General features: G+C 48.2%; 1 protein-coding gene across 2 annotated transcripts in view; it reads right to left on the bottom strand.

Annotated features, from left to right (window-relative positions):
- Positions 1 to 735: 735 nt before the first annotated feature.
- The window catches only part of LOC144611769 (UDP-glucuronosyltransferase 3A1-like), a 39,034-nt gene continuing 16,499 nt past the window's right edge, over positions 736 to 23,270 (bottom strand). The window contains exons 5-7 of one of the 2 annotated variants that reach the window (XM_078431021.1): positions 11,463 to 11,694; positions 10,168 to 10,453; positions 736 to 2,840 (exon numbers count right to left, since the gene is read on the bottom strand). In XM_078431021.1, the coding sequence (XP_078287147.1) occupies positions 2,564 to 2,840; positions 10,168 to 10,453; positions 11,463 to 11,694 (795 nt within the window). In that variant the 3' untranslated portion in view covers positions 736 to 2,563. The remainder of the gene's footprint in view (positions 2,841 to 10,167; positions 10,454 to 11,462; positions 11,695 to 23,270) is intronic. The other variant, XM_078431027.1, reaches the window with a different exon arrangement.

Raw genomic sequence — 23,270 nt, 5'->3', positions numbered from 1 at the left:
ATTGAGGCAATTAGCTCATCTGGTTCAGCTGGGCAGCAATCAGTGTCAGCAGCAATCAGTGTCAGCAGCAATCAGTGTCAGCAGCAATCAGTGTCAGCAGGGCAGGCAGCCCTGCTGACTATGGGTTTTGTAGTCTTTTGCTGGCAGCCATGATGGTTTGTAGTCCTTGTTGCATCCACCGGGAGGAAATGTATCTCCCCTCTATGACTCTACCTCTCATGATATCACACATACTGTTCCCCCAAAACACTGATTACACTGCGAGAGGCAGAGCGAACAGCGGGATTTGCTTACTAAAATGGCGGACGTTACGCTCCTTTGCGTACTACACTTCAGTATAGACGATTTCAATGGAGTGGTTCATCTTGCTCCTCTAGTATCTTTGCTCTATACCCCACCACAACCTTCCTGTGTTGGGGTGACTAGAAACACTACAAATGCAGCCTCAGCACTGCCCTATAAAGCTGCATCATGTCTATCTGACTCTGAACCTCAGTGCCATCACCGATGAAGCCAAGCACGCCATGTGTGAAGAAGGGTCTCGACCCAGAACGACACCCATTCCTTCTCTCCAGAGATGCTGCCTGTCCCGCTGAGTTACTCCAGCACTTTGTGTCTCTCTTCAATGTAAACCAGCATCTGCAGTTCTTTCCTACACACCTTATGTCTTCATTATCACTCTATCTACTTGAATGAATGAATGAATGAATGAATGAATGAATGAATGAATGAATGAATGAATGAATGAATGAATGATTATCATGGTCTGGTTTGGCTCAGCCACCAAGCACGACATCCGAAGGCTGCAACGGATCGTTCGCACAGCTGAGAAGGTTGCATAGAGGGAGTACAGAGAAGGTTCACCAGATTGAATAAGCTTATTCATTCATTCATTCATTCAATAACAATAGTGGCAATGAGGGAAAGGGATTAGGAGCTCGAGGGTTTCAAACTTCCAACAAGGTTATTTATCCCACAGCACTTTAAAAAAAGGTCTCTTTAATACTTTTATTTTTGTTATTGCACGATATAAAAATGCTATAGGCTGCATGTTACATTGTTTAATAGAGTAGCATTGCATGAGTCTCAATAAAAATGATTGCAGAGATTGTACATTTGATCAAGAAGAAAAATAGTGAAATACTGCAAGGTTTACAAGGATGGAATCTGACAGGGCCTTCGAGGAATACAGAGAAAGGAGGAAAGAACTCATGTAGGCGATTACAAGGGATAAAAGTGGCTACAAAATTACTTTGGCAAGTCAGATTAAAGAAAATCCCAAGGCTTTTTAAACCTGCATTAATAACAAGAGAGTAACCAGGGCGATGTTAGCGCCACTCAAAAGATAAAGGACGGAATGTGCCTGGAGTCTGGGCCTGTACTGTTTAGTTTAGTTTAGAGATACAGGGCGGAAACAGGCCCTTCAGCCCACCAGGTCCGCGCTGACCAGCGATCCCCGCACATTAACACTATCCTACACCCACTAGGGAAATTTTTCACATTTACCAAGCCGATTTTCCTACAAACCTGTACGTGTTTGGAGTGTGGGAGGAAACCGAAGATCTCGGAGAAAACCCACGCAGGTCACGGAGAGAACGTACAAACTCCGTTCAGACAGCAACCGTAGTCGGGATGGAACCCGGGTCTCTGGCGCTGCAAGCGCTGTAAGGCAGCAACTCTACCGCTGCACCACCGTGACCGCCCCTGAATAAGTGCTTTTCGTCTGTTTTCACCATGGAGCAGGACATGGTGGACAGTGAAAATAGACACAAGATGCTGGAGTATTTGGGACAGACAGCATCTCTGGAGAGAAGGAACGGGTGACGTTTCGGGTCAAGACCCTTCTTCAGACTAAAAATCAGTGTGGAGAATCCAGGTAATTTGAGGCTGGTGAGCTTCACATTAGTGGTCGGGAAACTGTTGAAGAAGATTCTAAGGGATAGGATTCACTTCAGTTTCATGGAGAATGGATTAATTAGGGACAGTCAGCATGGCTTTGGGCACAACAGGTCATGTCTTACTAACTTGATTGAGTTTTTGGAGGAAGCGATGAAGGTCCTTGGATATTGTCTACATCTATAAAAAGCCTCAAACACTACTGTAGTATCTGCCTCCACCCACCACCCTTGGGAGATTGTTTAAACTTTCTTCCTCTCACCTTAAAGTTGTACCTTCTAGACTTTGACATTTCTACCCTGGAAAATGGTCCTGTCAACCCTGTCCATGAACTAAATCCATCATGTTACTGGTAGGTAGACATTAAATGCTGGAGTAACTCAGCATCTCTGGAGAGAAGGAATGGGGCACATTTCAGGTTGAGACCCTTGCTCAGACTGGACACGTCTAAAGATGGGTCTCGACCCGAGACGTCACCCATTTCTTCTCTCCAGAGATGCTGCCCGTCCTGCTGAGTTACTCCTGCATTTTGGGTGCATCTTCGATGTAAACCTACATGTTACCGGTAGGTCGACAGTGTAATCCGATGCAGTGTAATCACGTGGCTTTATCTACATCCTGCTGCTCTGGAAAACTGGAAGTCCTTTCAATGTGAAGAGGAGTTTCTTCACTCCTCTTTCTCTTTCCCTGGCTGACACAGGATGCCCACACAAGCCCTCAGAATGCTGATCAGGAGGTACGTCAGCACGGAGGCCACGACCAGCAGGGCGAGGACCACATCCAGCAGGTAGTACTGATACCAGGGCAGCTGTGTGCCGGAGGGTCTCAGATGCTCGCCTCCCCCGACCTGCAGCACGTGCTCCACCCACTGCACCAGCCGCTGGCGTGGGGGGAAGGGGAAGGAACGGTGCATGCGGCTCAGCCTCAACGCAGTGGCTTTGTACCTGCCGAGAAACACAACACAAAGCGCCATCACTCTGGCAGCAGGTGACCAGAGACAACAGTGCTCCACTGTCATCTGCCCCAGAGACAACACATTCTTACTTGCAGCAGCACAACACAATATGCAAACACGGTTTAAAACAGCATCTCCAGTTCCGACCTACACATGTAAACATTGTACACTCCAACCGGCCCAATAAACGAGAGGAAAAAGTTCAGTGTCTTTATATATATACACACACATACACACACATATACGTACATAATGGGAGCGGCGCCTAACGGCTGCGGGCTCACTGGCAGTCTGTTTGTCTTTTTTCCCTTTTTGTTTGTGTGTTGGTGTTGGGGTGGTTTTTTGTTTTTGTTTTTGGCTGTGTATGTGTGGGGGGTGGGATGGGGTGGGGGAAACCTATCTTTAGGTCGGGGCGAGGCGAGGCCGCGGGGCTTTCCATCGCCCAGGGGCGGCTCGGCCACAGGGCCTTCCATCGCCTGGGGCGGCTCGGCCACGGGGCCCTTCAATCGCCCGGTACGGCCGCGGGACGTTTCAGCGCTCGGTGCGGCTCGGCCGCGGGGACTTCCATCTCCTTGCGGGGGCTGTGCGGGACGGTCGCCTCAGTAGGGGTCGAGCTGTCTGTCTGTGGGAGGGGCATGGGGGTAGAGAAAGGAAGTTTTGTTGCCTTCCATCACAGTGAGGGGGTGTTTGGAGTCACTGTGATGGATGTTTGTGTTGGGGTTGTGTGTCTTGTGTTCTTTTTGTTGTGTTCTGTGACTGCTGGAAAATGTAATTTCGTTCGTCACTCGGTATCGAATGACAATAAAAGAATATTATTATTATTATTATTATTATTACATGCCTACATACGCGCACACACATATATGTATATACATACACACACACATATACGTTCATGCCTACACATGCACACATATATATGTATATACATACACACACATATACGTACATGCCTACACACGCACATATATATGTATATACATACACACACATATACGTACATGCCTACACACGCACACATATATATGTATATACATACACACACACATATACGTACATGCCTACACACGCACACATATATATGTATATACATACACACACACATAAACACAAACAATAACAGTGCAAAAAGACAAAACCAATGCCCCAACGTCAGTAATTCAGCGCTTACCTGGAGGTTTTTCGTTTTTAGTTTAGAGATACAGCGCAGAAACAGGCCCTTTCGGCCCACCGGGTCCACACCGACCAGCGATCCCCACACATTAACACTATCCTATACCCACTAGGGAAATTTTTACATTTACACCAAGCCAATTACCTACAAACCTGTACGTCTTTGGAGTGTGGGAGGAAACCGAAGATCTCAGAGAAAACCCACGCAGGTCACGGGGAGAACGTACAAACTCCATACAGACAGCACCCATAGTCGGGATGGAACCCGGGTCTCCGGCGCTGCATTCGCTGTAAAGCGCTGCATTCGCTGTACTCAACCTCTCCCTATAGCTCAGACCCTCTAGTCCTGGCAACATTCTAGCAAATCTACCGCTGCGCCACCGTGCAGCCTTGTAGTGTATAATAGCCTCATGGCTGCATGGACTCTTTGTCGGGTACGTTGAACAATCCCTGTTCAGGCTCCCATATCTTCTTCCCAGTGGCAGGGGTGAAATGAGTGTGTGGTCAGGGTGGTGTGGGTCTCTTTTTGAGGCAGTGACTGCTGTAGATCCCTTCGATGGTGGGGAGGTCAGTACCTGCGATGGACCGGGCAGTATCCACCACCTTCTCTTTGTAGGTCCGAACCAGAGTTGTGGCACAAGTGACAATAGAAACAATCGCTTGTCAATTTCAATGTACTCCACAGTGTCATAGATGCTTACAGCATGAAAACAGGCTCTTTGGCCCAATTTGCCCGTACCGACCAACATGTCCCATCTACACTAGTTCCACCTGCCTGCATTTGGCCCATATCTGTCCAAACTTGTCCCATCCATGTACAACTGTTTCTTAAGCATTGCGATAATCCTTGCCTCAACTACCTCCTCTGGCAGCTTGTTCCATACACCCACCACCCTTTGTATCAAAATGTTACACCTCAGATTCCTATAAAATTTATCACCCTTTACCGTAAACCTACATCATCCAGTTCTCTATTCCCCCACTCTGGATAGAGACTACCCCATCTATTCCTCTCATGAATTTACACACATCTGTAAGATCACCCCTCATCCTCCTGCACCCCATGGAATAGCGTCCCAGCCTACTCAACCTCTCCCTATAGTTCACACCCTCTAGTCCTGGTAACATCCTTGTAAGTCTGTCTGTACCCACTGACAACATCTTTCCTATAACATGGTGTCCAAAGCTGAACATAATAAATGTCAAAATATCAGAATATTTTGGGCGGTCACGGTGGCAAAGCGGTAGAGTTGCTGCCTTACAGGAAATGCAGCGCCGGACACTCAGGTTCGATCCTGACTACGGGTGCCGTCCTTACGGAGTTTGTACGTTCTCCCCGTGACCTGCATGGGTTTTCTCCGAGATCTTCTGTTTCCTCCCACACTCCAAAGACGTACAGGTATGTAGGTTAATTGACTGGGTAAATGTAAAAAAAAATGGCCCTAGTGTGTGTAGGATAGTGTTAATGTGCAGGGATCGCTGGGCGGCGCGGACTCGGTGGGCCAAAGGGCCTGTTTCCGCACTGTATCTCTAAATCTAAAAAATATATATATATCGAGCAGGGTGGATTGCTTGGCCTTTCAAATGAGGGATTCCTGCAAACTAGGGCGGCAAGGTCTCCACAGATGCTGCCTGACCCGCTGAGTTACTCCAGCACTCTGTGAAACGTCACCTATCCATGTTCTCCACAGATGCTGCCTGACCCGCTGAGTTACTCCAGCACTCTGTGAAACGTCACCTATCCATGTTCTCCACAGATGCTGCCTGACCCGCTGAGTTACTCCAGCACTCTGTGAAACGTCACCTATCCATTTTCTCCACAGATGCTGCCTGACCCGCTGAGTTACTCCAGCACTCTGTGAAACGTCACCTATCCATGTTCTCCACAGATGCTGCCTGACCCGCTGAGTTACTCCAGCACTCTGTGAAACGTCACCTATCCATGTTCTCCACAGATGCTGCCTGACCCGCTGAGTTACTCCAGCACTGTGTGAAACGTCACCTATCCATGTTCTCCACAGATGCTGCCTGACCCGCTGAGTTACTCCAGTACTTTTGTGATCCAGCATCTGCTTGTGTCTACAGAACACTTGGCCATCACTCACACTAATATGGTCTTTGTTTCAGATCGTAGATTTTTTTACTAGTGTTTGAGCAGTCTTCTGTGCCGTGTTGTGGAATTTGTGTGATGCACGTATAATTTAAGTGCAATTTCTACTTGTGTCTTGTCTAAATGTACCTCGCTGCTGTAAACAAGATTGTCAGTGTACCAGTAACCTCACCATACTTGTACATGTGACAAAGAACAACTACACACAGTCACAATCACATGCCAATGCACACACACCCCTAAACAGACACACACATAAAGACACACACAAACTGGCACACACAGATTGTTTATACTCTTGCACTTGGGTGCACATTCTCTCACACACACTTACACACCCACACGCACTCACACATTCAGACACACACACATATACACACCACACACACACAACACACACACACACGCTTACTCACACATACTCATACACCCTTAACATTTGCGGATGATACAAACCTGGGTGGTAGTATGAACTGTGAGGAGGATGCTATGAGGATGCAGGGTGACTTGGACAGGTTGTGTGAGTGGGCTGATGCATGGCAGATGCAGTTTAATGTGGATAAATGTAAGGTTATCCACTTTGGTGGAAAGAACAGGAAGGCAGATTATTATCTGAATGGTGTCAAGTTAGGAAATGGGAAAGTACAAAGAGATCTGGGTGTCCTTGTTCATCAGTCACTTAAAGTTAGCATGCAGGTACAGCAGGCAGTGAAGAAAGCTAATGGCATGTTGGCCTTTATGACAAGAGGAATTGAGTATAGGAGCAAAGAGGTCCTTCTGCAGTTGTACAGGGCCTAGTGAGACCGTACCTGGAGTACTGTGTGCAGTTTTGGTCTCCAAATTTGAGGAAGGACATTCTTGCTATTGAGGGAGTGCAGCTTAGGTTCGTTAGGTTAATTCCTGGAATGGCGGGACTGTCGTATGCTGAAAGACTGGCGTGACTGGGCTTGTATACGCTGGAATTTAGAAGGATGAGAGGGGATCTTATTGAAACATATAAGATTATTAAGGGGTTGGACACGTTAGATGCAGGAAACATTTTCCCAATGTTGGGGGAGTCCAGAACCAGGGGCCACAGTTTAAGAATAAGGGGTAGGCCATTTAGAACAGAGATGAGGAAAAACTTTTTCAGTCAGAGAGTTGTAAATCTGTGGAATTCTCTGCCTCAGAAGGCAGTGGAGGCAAATTCTCTGGATGCTTTCAAGAGAGAGCTAGATAGAGCTCTTAAGGATAGCAGAGTCAGGGGGTATGGGGAGAAGGCAGGAACGGGGTACTGATTGAGAATGATCAGCCAAGATCACATTGAATGGCGGTGCTGGCTCGAAGGGCTGAATGGTCTACTCCTGCACCTAGTGTCTATTGTCACACACACAGTCACACACACACCCACACACCCACACACACACCCTCACACACACACCTCACACACACCTCACACACACCCACCCTCACACACATTCACACCCTCACACACACCCTCAGATGCACTCACACCCTCAGACGCACACATACACTCACACCCTCAGTCACACACACTCACAGACGCACACTCTCAGACACACACACACACACAACCTCAGACACACAGACTCTCAGACACACACACACACACTCACACACACAGACACACTCAGACACACACACTCACACACACACTCTTCTCAAATACCAGGAAGCAGTAAAGTCTGCTAGAGCACAATACCTCTCCGACATTATTTCCAAAAACTCTCATAACTCCAAGGTCCTATTTAGAACAATTACCTCTGTCACATGTCCCGCCCCCAGTACCAGCTTAGTTGGGTCCCCTGCTAAGTGCGAAGAATTCGCTAAATTTTTCACCAACAAAGTTGAGAACATTAGAATGAACATTTCCCCTCCCACCCGTGACCTAGCTGTCTCACTAATCTGTTCATCTAAATTGGACTGCTTCCAACCCGTCACTCTATCCTCCCTTGCAAAGCTTTTGTCCGCTATGAAACCTGCAACCTGCCCCCTTGATCCTGCCCCCACTGCCCTTCTGAAGGATGTCATTGCAATAGCCGGTCCCAGCATCCTCTCTATTATCAACAGTTCTCTGCCCACTGGCACTGTTCCAACCAGTTTCAAGCACGCGGTGGTCCAGCCCCTACTGAAAAAACCTAACCTAGACCCCACCTTGCCTAGCAACTACAGACCCATTTCCAAACTGCCATTCCTGTCAAAAGTCCTTGAAAAGGCAATTCTAAACCAATTAGTGCCCTACCTGCACCAAAACACCATCCTGGAAAGTTTCCAGTCAGGTTTCAGAGCCCACCACAGCACAGAGTCTGCCTTGTTGAAGGTACACAACGACCTGCTTCTCGCCATCAACACCGGCGACTGTGCAATCCTGCTCCTTCTCGACCTCAGCGCAGCGTTCGATACAGTGGACCACACCATCCTTATTGACCGTCTCCGGTACGCGGTTGGCATTGATGGCACTGCCCTGAGCTGGTTCGCTTCGTACCTCAAAGATAGGAGTTTCGCCATCAACATAGGCAGTTATTCCTCTGCTCCAGCTAGCCTCTCCTGCGGAGTTCCACAAGGCTCCATCCTAGGCCCCATTCTCTTCTCTCTATACATGCTCCCCCTTGGCCAAATCATTCAAAGGCACAGCATTTCTTTCCACTGCTATGCCGATGACACTCAGCTTTACCTCCCCCTGAAACCCAACAACCAGTCAAATTTAAACAGCCTCTCACACTGCCTTGAGGACATAAAATGTTGGATGGCACAGAACTTCCTCCAATTAAATGAGAGCAAGTCTGAGGTCATCCTATTCGCCCCCCCCCCGACTCCATCAAATTGATAACAGGCAGTCTTGGAAGTCTATCCTGCCTAGTCAAACCGCATGTCAAAAACCTCGGCATGATATTTGACTCTGCATTAAAATTTGATAAGCAAGTCAACGCTGTGGTAAAAGCCAGCTTCTTCCAACTTCGAACCATAGCTAAAATCAAACCTTTCCTCCAATTCGACGACACAGAAAAAATCATTCACGCTTTCATTTCCTCCCGCCTAGACTACTGCAACTCCCTATACACTGGGATGAGCCAATCTTCCCTGTCCCGCCTGCAACTGGTCCAAAACGCCGCAGCGAGACTCCTGACGGGTACCCGTAAAAAGGACCACATCACCCCGATTCTGGCCTCTCTCCACTGGCTCCCTGTACGGTACAGAATCAACTTCAAGCTCCTCCTATTCACGTATAAAGCCCTAAATGGACATTCCCCCCCCTACATCAAAAATCTTCTAACCCCCCTCTCTAACTCCAGGTCCCTCAGGTCGGCCGACTTGGGGCTACTCACTATCCCGCGGTCTAGGCTTAAGCTCAGGGGTGACCGCGCTTTTGCGGTTGCAGCTCCTAGACTGTGGAACAGCATCCCTCTCCCCATCAGAACTGCCCCCTCCATCGACTCCTTTAAGTCCAGGCTCAAAACCTATTTCTACTCCCTAGCGTTTGAGGCTCATTGAGGAGGCGCTGTGAACTGTTTGCGTGCTACTGTATGTTTCATTTTTTTTAATTTTTTTTTTTTTTTAATTAGTACCTAATCAGATGTACAGCACTTTGGTCAACGTGGGTTGTTTTTAAATGTGCTATACAAATAAAATTGACTTGACTTGACTTGACATGACTTGACAAACACGCACAGACACAAACACAAACACTCTCACACACACTCTCACAGACACACACACTGTCAGACACACACACTGTCCGACACACACACTCTCAGCCACACACACTCTCAGACACTCTCAGACACACACTCTGACATACACTCTCGCACACACATTCACATGCACACACACTCGCACACTCTCAGACACACACACACACTCTCAGACATGCACACTTTCAGACACACACACTCAGACACACACTCACATTCTCAAACTCACACAAATACACACACGCTCAGACACACAGACTGACAGGTGCGCACACACTTGGACATGTACTCACTCAGACACAAACACACAGACACATGCACACACATACACTGACACTTACACACTCACAAAACGGACTCTTGCAGACCCTTGCCGTTGCACAGTTGGTGGGACGGGTTGTACGCACCTCGTGTCCCTGATGATGGTGTCCATGGTGTGGCTGAGGTGCAGCGCCTGTACCTGGGTGACGTCCACAGTCAGCCCGAGCCCTTTGGCCTCCACCCTCACCATGTTATCAAACTGGTCTCCGAACAGTGGCACCCCAACCACCGGCACCCCGTGGTAGACGGCCTGCATCAGGCTGTTGAAGCCTCCGTGCGTCACCAGGAGACGGGCCTTCGGGTGACCTGTGGGCCAGAGCAGGGCAGGGGGGTGAGAGGTGAGCTAGAGCAGGGCAGGGGGCAGAGAGGTGGGCCATCTCGGCTACCTTGTAGAGAAACGCAGGCCCCTCTCACTCCCCGGCAGCCTCAGCCCACTCCCTGCAATGCTCCCTCCCTCCCTCCCCAGCCCTTCCCCCTCCCACACACCTCCTCCCCACATCCCCCCTCCCCACACACCTCCTCCCCACATCCCCCCCTGCCCACATCCCCCCTCCCCACATCCCCCCTCCCCACACCTCCTCCCCACATCCCCCCCTACCCACAACCCCCCTCCCCCTCCCCACATCCCCCTCCCCACATCCCCCTCCCCACATCCCCCTCTACCCACAACCCCCCACCCCACAACCCCCCTCCACACACACCTCCTCCCCACACACCTCCTCCCCACACACCTCCTCCCCACATCCCCATCCCCACACACCTCCTCCCCTCAACCCCCCTCCCCACAACCCCCCTCCCCACAACCCCCCTCCCCACACCTCCTCCCCACACACCTCCTCCCCACAACCTCCCTCCCCACACACCTCCTCCCCACACACCCCCTGCCCACATCCCCCCCTCCCCACACCCCCCTCCCCACACCCCCTCCCCACACACCCCCTCCCCACGGCCCCCCCTCCCCACACCCCCCTCCCCACACCGATCCTTATCCCCACCCCACCCTCCCCACATCCCCCCTCCCCACACCCCCCCTACCCAAACCCCCCCTCCCCACACCCCCCCCTCCCCCCTCCCCACACACCCCCTGCCCACACCTCCTCCCCACACCCCTCTCCCCACACCACTCCCCACACCCCCCCTCCCCACACCACTCCCTATCCCTACCCCACCCTCCCCACATCCCCCCTCCCCACACACCTCCTCCCCACAACCTCATCTAACACCATGCCCAGCATGGACACTGTGGGCCGAAGGGCCTGGTGGGTGTGAATCCACAGCAAGCTGAGGCCCGCTGGAGGGTGAGCCCTACCCTTACCGAGCAGATCGTTCTGGGGCAGCCAGTCCACCAGCCTGACGTTGGGGGCCAGGTGCAGGTCGCTCGGCCAGTGAGTGGGGAGATGTCTCCAGATGACCAGCTGCGGGAGGCGGGCAAACGCAGCGTTCATCTCCCTCAGCAGCCCCGGCAGGTTAACGGAGAACAGCATGGAGCCGAAGCTCACCACCACAAAACCATCCTCCCCAGCGGTCCGCACAAGGTCCTCCAGCTCCTAGTGAGAGTCACACAGACCTTACACTTTACAACGTTTGCAGCGTACAAACAGGCTCACCGAATCCGCACCGCCCACACCAGCCCTACTCTACATACTCACAACAACTTACAATTTACATAGAAACAGAGGAGGCCCTTTGTGCCAGCACAGCCATTCATTGTGATCAAGGCTGATCGTTCACAATCAGTAACCTGTGCCTGCCTTCTCCCCATACCCCTTGATTCCACCAGCCCCGAGAGCTCTATCTAACTCTCTCTTAAATTAATCCAGTGAATTGGCCTCCACTGCCCTCTGTGGCAGAGAATTCCACAAATTCACAACTCTCTGGGTGAAAAAGTTCCTTCTCACCTCAGTTTTAAATGGCCTCCCCTTTATTCTTAGACTGTGGCCCCTGGTTCTGAACTCTCCCAACATTGGGAACATTTTTCCTGCATCTAGCTTGTCCAGGCCTTTTATAATTTTATACGTCTCTTTAAACGGTTTTTTTCACCTCAGTTTTAAATGGCCTCCCCATTATTCTGAGACTATGGCCCCTAGTTCTGGTTTACAGAAGTCAATTAACGCACTGTACGGCTGGTTTAGTTTAGTTTAGAGATACAGTGCCGGAAACAGCCCCTTCGGCCCACCAAGTCCACACCGACCAGCGATCCTTGCACACTAACACTATCCTACATTACGGACAATTTTTTTACATTTATACCAAGACAATTAACCTACAAACCTGTACATATTTGGAGTGTGGGAGAAAACCGGAGAAGCCAGAGGAACCCAGGCGGTCACGGGGAGAACGTACAAACTCCGTACAGACAGCACCCGTAGTCAGGAATGGCTGGCTTGGTCTGGCGCTGTGAGGCAGCAACTCTACCGCTGCGCCACCGTGCTTCTCAGTGATTCAAGATGCAAACAAGCCCTTCAGCCCAACTCCTTTATGCCTTCCATCTAAGCACGACCCAATATAAAGTTCCCCTGCACTGTTCACACACCTAAAGTCACCCGTTTTCAAATCTCTGTGGAGTCGCGGAGTTGCCCTGCCCACATATATCCCACTAAATGTTTGCAATTCATCTACCTGTCTCAATGCATTATAATACAATACAATACAATATCTTTATTGTCATTGTACAAGTACAATGAGATTAAGAATGCCACTTCCATATCGATGTTATAAAATAAATAATTAAATCAAGGTGAAAACGAAAACAACAAAGGGAGTGGGGGAAAAACAGGAAACAAGGTAAAGTGCAAACAAGGTAATGTTGTTTTAGTTTAGTTTAAGAAATACAGCGCAGAAACAGGCCCTTTGGCCCACCGAATCCGCACCGACCAGCAAACCCTGCACACTAACACTATCCTACGCACACTAGGGACAATTGACATTTATATCAAACCAATTAACCAACAAACCTGCAAGTTTTTGGAGTGTGGGAGGAAACTGAAGATCTTGGAGAAAACCCACGCAGGTCACGGGGAGAACGCACAAACTCCGTACAGACAGGCCCGTAGTCGGAACCCGGATCTCTGGCGCTGATAGGCGGCAACTCTACCGCTGTGTCACCAGCCACCGCCTAGTGTTATTGTACCAGCCTCAACTACCTCCTCTGGCAACTCGTTCCATACCCTCCACCCTCTGTGTGAAAAAGTTACCCCTCGGGTTCCTGTTAAATCTTTGCCCCACTCACCTTAAACCCCTGTCGTCGAGTTGTTAACTCCCCTACCCTGGATAAAAGACCGTGATTTCACTCCGTCTATTCCCCTCATGATTTCATACACCTCTATTAATAAGATTACCTCTCAGCCTCCTGTGGTCCAAGGAAAATAAAATGCTAGTCTGCCCAACCTCCCCCTCAGGTCCTGGCAACATCCTCATCAATCTTCTCTGCACTCTTTTCCTGCTTAATGACATATTTGCTGCAGCACGACAACCAAAATTGAACTCAACACTCCGGGTGCAGCCTCACCGATGCTGCATGAGTGAAGACAGCCCCGCATCCTCAACCCCAGCGCAACATAGCAGGCGCAAGCCTTGGTTACACCGATGACCAAAGGTAAAGTCTAGCAGCCCATTCACACGAGGAAATGCTGATGACAGCTTGTGAGTTCTAGGTGGTGGCAAGGATCAATAAAATTATAAAAGGACTGGACAAGCTAGATGCAGGAAAAATGTTCTCAATGTTGCAGGTGTCCAGAACCAGGGGCCACAGTCTTAGAATAAAGAGGAGGCCATTTAAAACTGAGGTGAGACGGAACTTTTTCACCCAGAGAGTTGTGAATTTGTGGAATTCTCTGCCACAGAGGGCAGTGGAGCCCAAATCACTGGATGGATTTAAAAGAGAGTTAGATAGAGCTCTAGGGGCTAGTGGAATTAAGAGATATGGGGAGAAGGCAGGCACGGGTTACTGATTGTGGATGATCAGCCATGATCACAATGAATGGCGGTGCTGGCTCGACACCTATTTTCTGTGTTTCCATGTAACATAACCAGTGATGTTGCTGACTCCGACTACATTTTAGTGTAAGAAAATGAAGAAGGGTCTGAAGAAGGGTATCGACCCAAAACGTCAAGCCATTCCTTCTCTCCCGAGATGCTGCCTGACCTGCTGAGTTACTCCAGCATTTTGTGAATACATTTTATATCTGTTTGCTTTGTTGTTACCTTCTCCAGCTACATTGCCTTTGTTCTGTTTTCCCACCTTACACTTCCTTATCTATGTATCTCCCTCTCCCCTGACATCAATCTGAAGGGTCTCAGCCCGAAACGTCGCCCACTCCTTCTCTTCAGAGATGCCTGAGTTACTCCAGCATTTTGTGTCGAGAACTGGTGATGTCGGTGGGTTGAGGAGGCACAGAGCAAACTCACCCCATGTAGCTCATTTGATGATGCCTGGATTAGAGGGTAATTAACTGCACGGATTGTTTTCTCTGGAGCGTCGGAGGCTGAGAGGAGCCGTGATGGAAGTTTATAAAATTATGTGAGACGTAGACAGGGGCACTTTTCACCCAGGGTGAAATATCAAAGACTGGGGGCAGAGCCTTTAGGTGGTGATGGTGGGAGCAGATAAGATAGAGGTCTTTCAGAGGCTTCGACATAGTATTAGCCGGGCATCCCGTAAATTGGGCTAAATTAGTTTGTCCCGCCCTTGTCCCATATTAGGCCCGGGGGGTGGTGTAGGCCCGGTCACTGTAAGCCCCGATAGTGTAGGCCATGGGGCCGCTGTGGGTCCAAACATAGGCTTAGAGGCCCGGCCGCTGCCTAACGGAGGGTAGCAACCTGCCTCCTGGCCTGGGCGGCCGTTATTGGTGGAGCGGGAGAACGTGGCTGCTGGCTGGGTGAGGTCACGTGGCGTTGACATCATCTTTTGTCCCTTATTTGAGAGTGAGAAAGTTGGCAACCCTACTAGATAGGCACATGGAGGCAGATGGATCATGTGCAGGCCATGGAGATTAATTTAATGGTAGATATGATTAATTAAACATTCTTGACTCATCATGTTTGGCACGAACCTTGTGAGCCAAAGGTCCTGTTCCTATGCTCTATTGTTCTATGTGAAGGAAGGAAATGCAGATGCTGGTTTAAACCAAAGGTAGACAAAAAAGCTGGAGTAACTCAGCAGGTCAGATGGCATCCCTGGAGACAAGGAATAGGTGACGCTCCAGAGATGCTGCCTCTGACCTACTGAGTTACTCCAGCATTCTGGAGAACATGGATATGTGACGTTTCACAGAGTGCTGGAGTAACTCAGCGGGTCAGGCAGCATCTCTGTGAAACGTCACCTATCCAGTGATGGAAATGGGTTTTTAGGAACTAGGGGTACTCTAAGGTCCGTGAGGCTGAGGTTGGGAAGAAGGTGGGGGGGATTGAGGCACGAGACCAGAAACTTACTGTTTATAAATACGCCATAGGCATAATAGGCTTGATATTGAATCGGGTGGAAGAAAACAGGCCGAAGAGGATCAAAAAGATCAAGTCTAGTAGTATAGCGAACTCCTCAAACACAAAGCGCACCCCATGTTACAGAGAATGATTGCAAGTCCATACTTCTTTGTGCGTGCGCTTTCTCCATCGATGTGCCAGACAATAACACTTTATCCAACTTTGTGGGGAACTGTGACTTGGTGAAGATTCGGGTCGAGATTCTCGACCTGAAACATCACCCATTCCCCCTCTCCGAGATGCTGCCTGACCTGCTGAATTACTCCAGCATTTTGTGATACCTTCGATTTGTACCAGCATTTGCAGTTATTTTCCTACACCACTGTGACTTTACTGTCTTTTTAAACGATAGTTGGAGAAAGTGATGATCTGTTTCTTGCAGCTGTCCAGTGATTTAACGGGTTGAGTTATTGCCGTCGTAGACACAGGTTTGCAGGTAATTTCAGTCTGGGGCAAGCACCGGGCAGCACCTCCCTGCCCAGCCCACAGAACAAACCCATCGCTGCTTTCTTTAACCAGGTGCTCGGTTAGTGAAGGGGATGCCAGCACATCCTCAATGTACCGAGTGTTCACCACTGATTGCAGGACGTGCTGCACACAACACAACCCAGCCCGCCTGCGCCTCCCTGTAGCGGCACCTTCAGTGGAAGGCCCACCGCGGGTCCGCCCACCCACCGCGGGTCCGCCCACCCACCCACCGCGGGTCCGCCCACCCACCCACCGCGGGTCCGCCCGCCCACCCACAGCGACCAGTCAAGCCGTTAATGATTGTTGGTGAAGTACAGTGCGTATTGTTTAAACACACACCCACAATTCAATACAATGCATTTCCCGATGATTATTCCCCATGAACGACGAGACTTCGCTCGATGTATTGATGACACATTGTATAACCACTGCCTGTTAACTACTACTGTGCTAACTGTGGCAGTTAACAAATCGTTTTCCTCTGAGTTGAATAAAGTGATAAACGACTCGAGTCTTTCTGCAGTGCTCATTAAACAATAGACAATAGACAATAGGTGCAGGATTAGGCCATTCAGCCCTTCGAGCCAGTACCGCCATTCAATGCGATCATGGCTGATCACTCTCAATCAGTACCCCGTTCCTGCCTTCTCCCCATACCCCCTCACTCCGCTATCCTTAAGAGCTCTATCCAGCTCTCTCTTGAAAGCATCCAACGAACTGGCCTCCACTGCCTTCTGAGGCAGAGAATTCCACACCCTCACCACTCTCTGACTGAAAAAGTTCTTCCTCATCTCCGTTCTAAATGGCCTACCCCTTATTCTTAAACTGTGGCCCCTTGTTCTGGACTCCCCCAACATTGGGAACATGTTTCCTGCCTCTAATATGTCCAATCCCCTAATTATCTTATATGTTTCAATAAGATCCCCCCTCATCCTTCTAAATTCCAGTGTATACAAGCCTAATTGCTCCAGCCTTTCAACATACGACAGTCCCGCCATTCCGGGAATTAACCTAGTGAACCTACGCTGCACGCCCTCCATAGCTGAAAATCTATGCTATTAGCTGGTATAGTCAATTAGAGATATTATATTTTGTTGTAGTAAAGATGGTTTCTTTTGTTGTTTTAGCTAATATAAAATGGATGCTTATTTTAGTGGAAAGCAGTAAGATGGATGCTTGTGGCAGAAATGTTATCCTTGGGAACAGAATGTGTTTGTCCCTTTACGAGTGATAAGGAGTGTACAGAAGAGATGGGCTATTGTCCTCTCCCACTCTGTCTGACTGCGAGTACTGTGTATTGAAACAGTAAAGCAAGGTCATGCAGCTGCGAGATTGCTCGTCTATAGAGATAAGAAAGTTTCTTTCTTATTAGCAACTCCTTATTTGGGTGCGTGTGAAAGTAGGAAAAGTTTGAATCCACGCTAGGTAAATTGATGCGTTTCTCTAAATACATGTGACTTATATTAATGGTTTGGTTTTTGAGCATGTGACCTGTATCAATGATTTTGTCTTCTCTGTAACCATGGAAATTGTATTAGATGTGTAATTGGTCATTGTATTAGATGTGTAATTGGTCCTTGATTTCTTTTTGTCACACCTCTCTTTTTCTGTATAAAAAAGTAAACAATGGTGGAGAAGTTGTTCTTCCCCTCCCCTGAGTTGAGGTCTCTTCAGACACTAGTGTTGTGTCTGGAGATCTTCTCGGGAAGAACCCCATGGTGGAATAAATCTGATGTGCTAATCCAGTATCACGTGTGATTATTCAGACTGAAGGTAAAGAATTTGATTTAACATTTGGTGGCAGCGGTGGGATTTCAAAAGACAATTACCACGAGTTCGCGGCCAAGGAGCTGAGAAGTCTCGGAGGCAGAGAGAGGAATTGGGCCCCCAATGCAAGTGGTTTGTTTTACTGCATCGGTTTCCTCTGATCTGTCGTCTGATGATGAATTGGCCATTCGCTAACTCTTGTGTGATATCTTGACGAAATCAGGTCAGTCTGGTGAATACTGGAAGCGGCAGATATTTTGGTCAGTGATTGGTATCACTGGGAGTCGACTATAATTAAATGATATCGATATCAATACCACTGGGTCAGGTTTCAGTCCTGAGAGAGTGGGGCACAGGTCAGGTTTCAGTCCTGAAAGTGCGGACGTTGTTCAGGTTTCAGTCCTGAAAGCGTGGGTTACAGTCGCTGTAAGATTGGGTCCGATTGTGTGTATGAAAGTGTTGTGAGGTGTGTGAACTTGTGTGAAGTGTTGTGGGGGGTATTAAGATGTGTGACGTTTGGAATGCGACTGTGTAATTTGTGTCATTTGCAACGCACTGTGTTGAATTATCAGTCAGCAAGATGGGTAATCGTTTGGATACTACAACTGAATCAAACAGTGCTTTGCAAATCTTATGTGAACGGTATCCTGACAAATCGGAGCAATTCAGACAATTGTCGGGGGAGTTAAACAAGAAATTAGGGGATGACTTTTGGCCATTAGAAGGAATAAAGGCTCTGGATGATGTTAAGAAGGTTCAGGAGATAATTTGGAAGAGTATAGGGGTACTCTGGCAAAGGAACTTATTGCCCTGTGGAAACAGTATTGTCAAGAATTAAGGGAAGCTTCAGTGTTGGCAAGTTGGCAGGATAATGCTTGAAATTGGGAATAGGAATTACAGGAGGGGGAGTGGCTAAATCAGCCGGAGTGTTAAAGAAGGAATGTGCTCATGAGAAACGTTTGAGACAGAAGACTGGTAAGTCCCTGATGGGGTCTGGGGATATGGATGTAAGGGATTACGTAGTCCAATGGCTGGCTTTCCCCGAACGAAGGGAGACTGTTTGTTTCCTGATTTGGATGAATGGAATCACAGAATTGCCTGAAGTCCCTAAATCCCCCATATGTTGTCAGGATGGCAAACTGGAGTCAGCAGCTTTGAGCATTCTGCTCAGCCAGCTGAACTAGTTGTCCTAATACAACAGAGCAGATTTCGTTATGAAATGATCTGCCCACACAACAGGTCAAACACCGGTGGATGTAGGGAACCGGTTGGGCCAGACTGAAAGCTCAAATAAAAGCAAGTCTCCCTCGAAAAGGAATGCCAACCATCCAAGACGTCATTAAATTACAGGACGCTCCTGACCGGGATAAGGTAATGTGGAAACAGCTCGGGTGCACAGTTGATTGTGAATCTAAACTGTGGATCACCCCTGCTGGACAGGCTTGTATGTCAGATGATTTAGCAATGTGGGTTATTGAATATATACACTTTGCAACTCATTGTGGTGGTAAAGCAACCAGTGATATGCTCCTAGCCACATGCTGGCATTCACGGTTACAATCTCTGGCTCAAGGTATTAGCAATTGTTGCCTGATTTGTCAGCAACATAATCCTGGAAAGGGTGTACCTTATGAGATGGGTAAAACACCATTGTCCGTGGATCCCTTTGAGACCCTCCAGATGGACTACAGTGAGCTGGAGAGATGTCAGTGCTATAAATATGTATCAGTTATTGTAGATGAGTTTAGTAAATGGATTGAGGCTCACCTGACAAAGGATAACAAAGCCTCTACTGTTGTGAAGTGTTAATGAGATTATTCCCAGGTATGGAATTCCAAACCGATTAAGTTCAGACAACGGCTCTTATTTCATGGGTCAAATAAACAAGGAATTCTGTACCCAGATGGGCATCCAGTAATAGTTGCATTGTGCCTACAGACCTCAGACTGCCGGACTAGTTGAAAGGGTTAATCAGACCTTAAAAGTAAATTGGCCAACTACAGGGTGAAATGGGAATTACATGGGTCAAATTACTTCATGTAGCCCTGTTCCAGATACGTATCACCCCGGCTGGGGAAGCACGGCTGAGTCCTGCTGAAATTATATCCAACAATCTGACCTGGACCTTGAAGGGAGTAAAAGTGCACTATCAGATCCTTTGTGTCTGGACTCCTGAAAAAGGTTCCTGGGAACACAGTGGTCACATAGAAGCCAATAAGCCAGTAAGAAAGTTTTATGAATTGGAGACTTTAAATTGAGTAACCCGTCCCAGGGAAGATGGGGTCTGTAGAAATACTTTATAAATTGGTCAGTGTGTTAACCGAGTTTCCCTCCTGGAAAGGAAGGGGGGATATGTGTTACTTAGACCCTGGAAAACGTACATATTGCACACAGTTATCAGCTTGTAACCAAGAGATTAGGAGACGAAGGATGGTCAGCGTGGGGAAGCATGGAATGTAAAAGCCGAAGGCAAAGCAAGTTTATATATATGGCACATTCCAGCAACAAGGCAATTTAAAGTGTTTTACATAAAACATTAAAGAGCAGGAAGCTGAAATAGAATAAGACAGGTATAAAATACCCGAATAAAGGTTACAGTGCAATGTTAGAATGAATAATTATTTGATTTAATAAGAGGCAGCGTCAAACAGAAGTCTTCAGCCTCGATTTAAAGGAACTGAGTGTTGCAGCGAACCTGCCGTTTTCTGGGAGTTTGTTTCATATATGTGGTGCATAAAAAATTAAACGCTGCTTCTCCAGGTTTATTTCTGACTCTGGGACAGAGAGCAGATCTGTCCCAGAAGGCCTGGGAGGTCTGGATGGTTTATAGTGTAGCAGAAGATCAGAAATGTATTTTGGCCCTAAACCATTCAGTGCTTTATGAATCAACAGTAGTATTTTGAAATTAATTCTTTGATAGATTGGATGCGAGTGTGAGACCTCAGAACTGGAATGATGTGATTCACTTTCTTGGCCTTAGTGAAACTTGAGTGGCTGCTTCTGAAACCGCTGCAGCTATCCTGCTGAGCCATAAGTCCTTTAACCCTTGAGATATTCTTAAGGATATAGTAGACTGACCTGAAGTCAGTAAGCAGGCGGAGTAGGTGCTATGAGAGAGAGAGAGAGAGAGAGAGAGAGAGAGAGAGAGAGAGAGAGAGAGAGAGAGAGAGAGAGAGAGAGAGAGAGAGAGAGAGAGAGAGAGAGAGAGAGAGAGAGAGAGAGAGAGAGAGAGAGAGAGAGAGAGAGAGAGAGAGAGAGAGAGAGAGAGAGAGAGAAGAGAGAGAGAGAGAGAGAGAGAGAGAGAGAGAGAGAGAGAGAGAGAGAGAGAGAGAGAGAGAGAGAGAGAGAGAGAGAGAGAGAGAGAGAGAAGAAATAGATTGAGGAATGGAAATATGAAGAAAGAGGTGTGGGAGGAGTTTCAGCATATTGGATGGATAATCTAAGTTGTAGAGGGATAGGGTTACATACGAAGGAAGGCATATTGAAAGGTTGGGATGTATTATTGGCAGAGTGCCAATGGCATGATGATCAGGAGGAAAAATGCAGTTGGCCAACAGGATTGTAAACAGTTGGTAATGCAAAAAATGGAAACTTAAGCGAAATAACCCCGAGGACTCCTTGTCTGGCATGGCGACCCTGTTTATAGAAGAGGGGGATGAGGAGTAAATTGGGAAAGTCGGGAATGGTGTAGAACACCTCCCCCATATGCCCCTAGCCACCTGTCCCCAAGAGCAGGAACTGCCCCACTAAGATCCCATCGGGGGGGGCATCGGCACCCCCACAGGGAAGGGCATCCCCAGAGGAAGATGATACCGATAGCGACCAGGAAACTGAAAAGGAGGATGAAAGGAGGGGAACGGCTGAGGCAGAAGAGGAAGGAGGCAGCAGTAATTGAATTCATCAGTGAGAGAGTGCAACGAAGAGCAAAGGAAACGCGAGGCTGAGAACCAGCAGAAAATTAAAAAGACTAAAAGATAATGCTACTGAGAGCAATGCCAAATCCATTAGCAGGACAGAATGGGGCGCAGGCTGTGATGCATGTATACACCCCATGGAAGTTGCAGGAAATGATGAACATTTCTAGAATGGTCCAGACTGTGTTTGGATTTGTGAATTGTATAAGATCAACATTAACCATGTATGAAACAGTCGCAAGAGATGTGTTCACCCTAACGTCCGCTATCCTGAATCCAACCGAGGGGGTACGATGGAGAACCCTTTGGGAACCATACCAGCCCGACCACCCCTAGACGGATGAGGGGTTTTTCTGGGCTTGGTGAATTTCTGCCGGAGTGGATCCCCAACGTGGCAGTGTACATTAAATTACTGTCACCCCTTGCCTCCGCCAAGGCACCGCAGCAATTCACTCTCTCACCCCAACAAGAAGAAGCATGCCGCAATCTAAAACAGTGCTAGTCACTGCACCAGACATTGGATGTTCCTTATAAGATTGCCCATTTTCAGCTTTATGTGATCAACCTATTGCAAGCCCCAGCTCTCCAACACAACTGGCCATTATCAAGTGCAATGCCCATCCGGGTGGCCGCGACTAAAATTGCCAGGGAAATGCCCTTTGCTGACATCACTGCCCGCACCGTAGCTTGCGAATCCTGCACTATGGTCCCCACAGAACCAAAGATTCTAATGGGCAGAACGGCCTTGCCAGACATGGGTGATGTAGGGTTAATGCAGGGGGATGCCTCTGCTGGGCAACGTGATCTTGGAAATGAGAGGATTGTGCCATTGACTCCTTGACTGGCTCTGGCTTACCCCTCTTGGGCAAATTTGTGTACCTGATGTTTTTCTGCCCGTTCCTTTCAACTTTATACACTTCCTTACGCATGCTAGTAAGAAGGGTATGGTCAGGATGGCAAAGGAAATCTGGTTGCATCTGAAAATTCACCAGGAGGCGTTAAAACAAGCCTCAGATTTTGAAATTTGCAGATGAAATAATCCCGGAAAGACAAAGGGAATGACACTCATATTGGACTGACCATCCGTCACTGAAAGGAAGTATGCAGGTACAGCAGGCAGTGAAGAAAGTCAATGGAATGTTGGCCATCATAACAAGAGGAGTTGAGTATAGGAGCAAAGAGGTCCTTCTGCAGTTGGAGAACTGCACCTGGAGTGAGACCACACCTGGAGTATTGTGTGCAGTTTTGGTCTCCGAATTTGAGGAAGGATATTCTTGCTATTGAGGGCGTGCAGCGTAAGTTTACGAGGTTAATTCCCGGAATGGCGGGACTGTTGTATGTTGAAAGACTGGAGCGACTGGGCTTGTATACGCTGGAATTTAGAAGAATGAGAGGGGATCTTATTGAAACATAGGATTATTAAGGGATTGAACACGTTAGAGGCAGGAACGGGGTACTGATTTTGAATGATCAGCCATGATCACATTGAATGG

The sequence above is a fragment of the Rhinoraja longicauda genome, chromosome 3, assembly GCF_053455715.1.
Source record: "Rhinoraja longicauda isolate Sanriku21f chromosome 3, sRhiLon1.1, whole genome shotgun sequence".
Lineage (NCBI taxonomy): Eukaryota > Metazoa > Chordata > Chondrichthyes > Rajiformes > Arhynchobatidae > Rhinoraja > Rhinoraja longicauda.
Note: the sequence above shows the minus strand (reverse complement) of the source record. Positions and strands in the feature narration are given on the sequence as shown.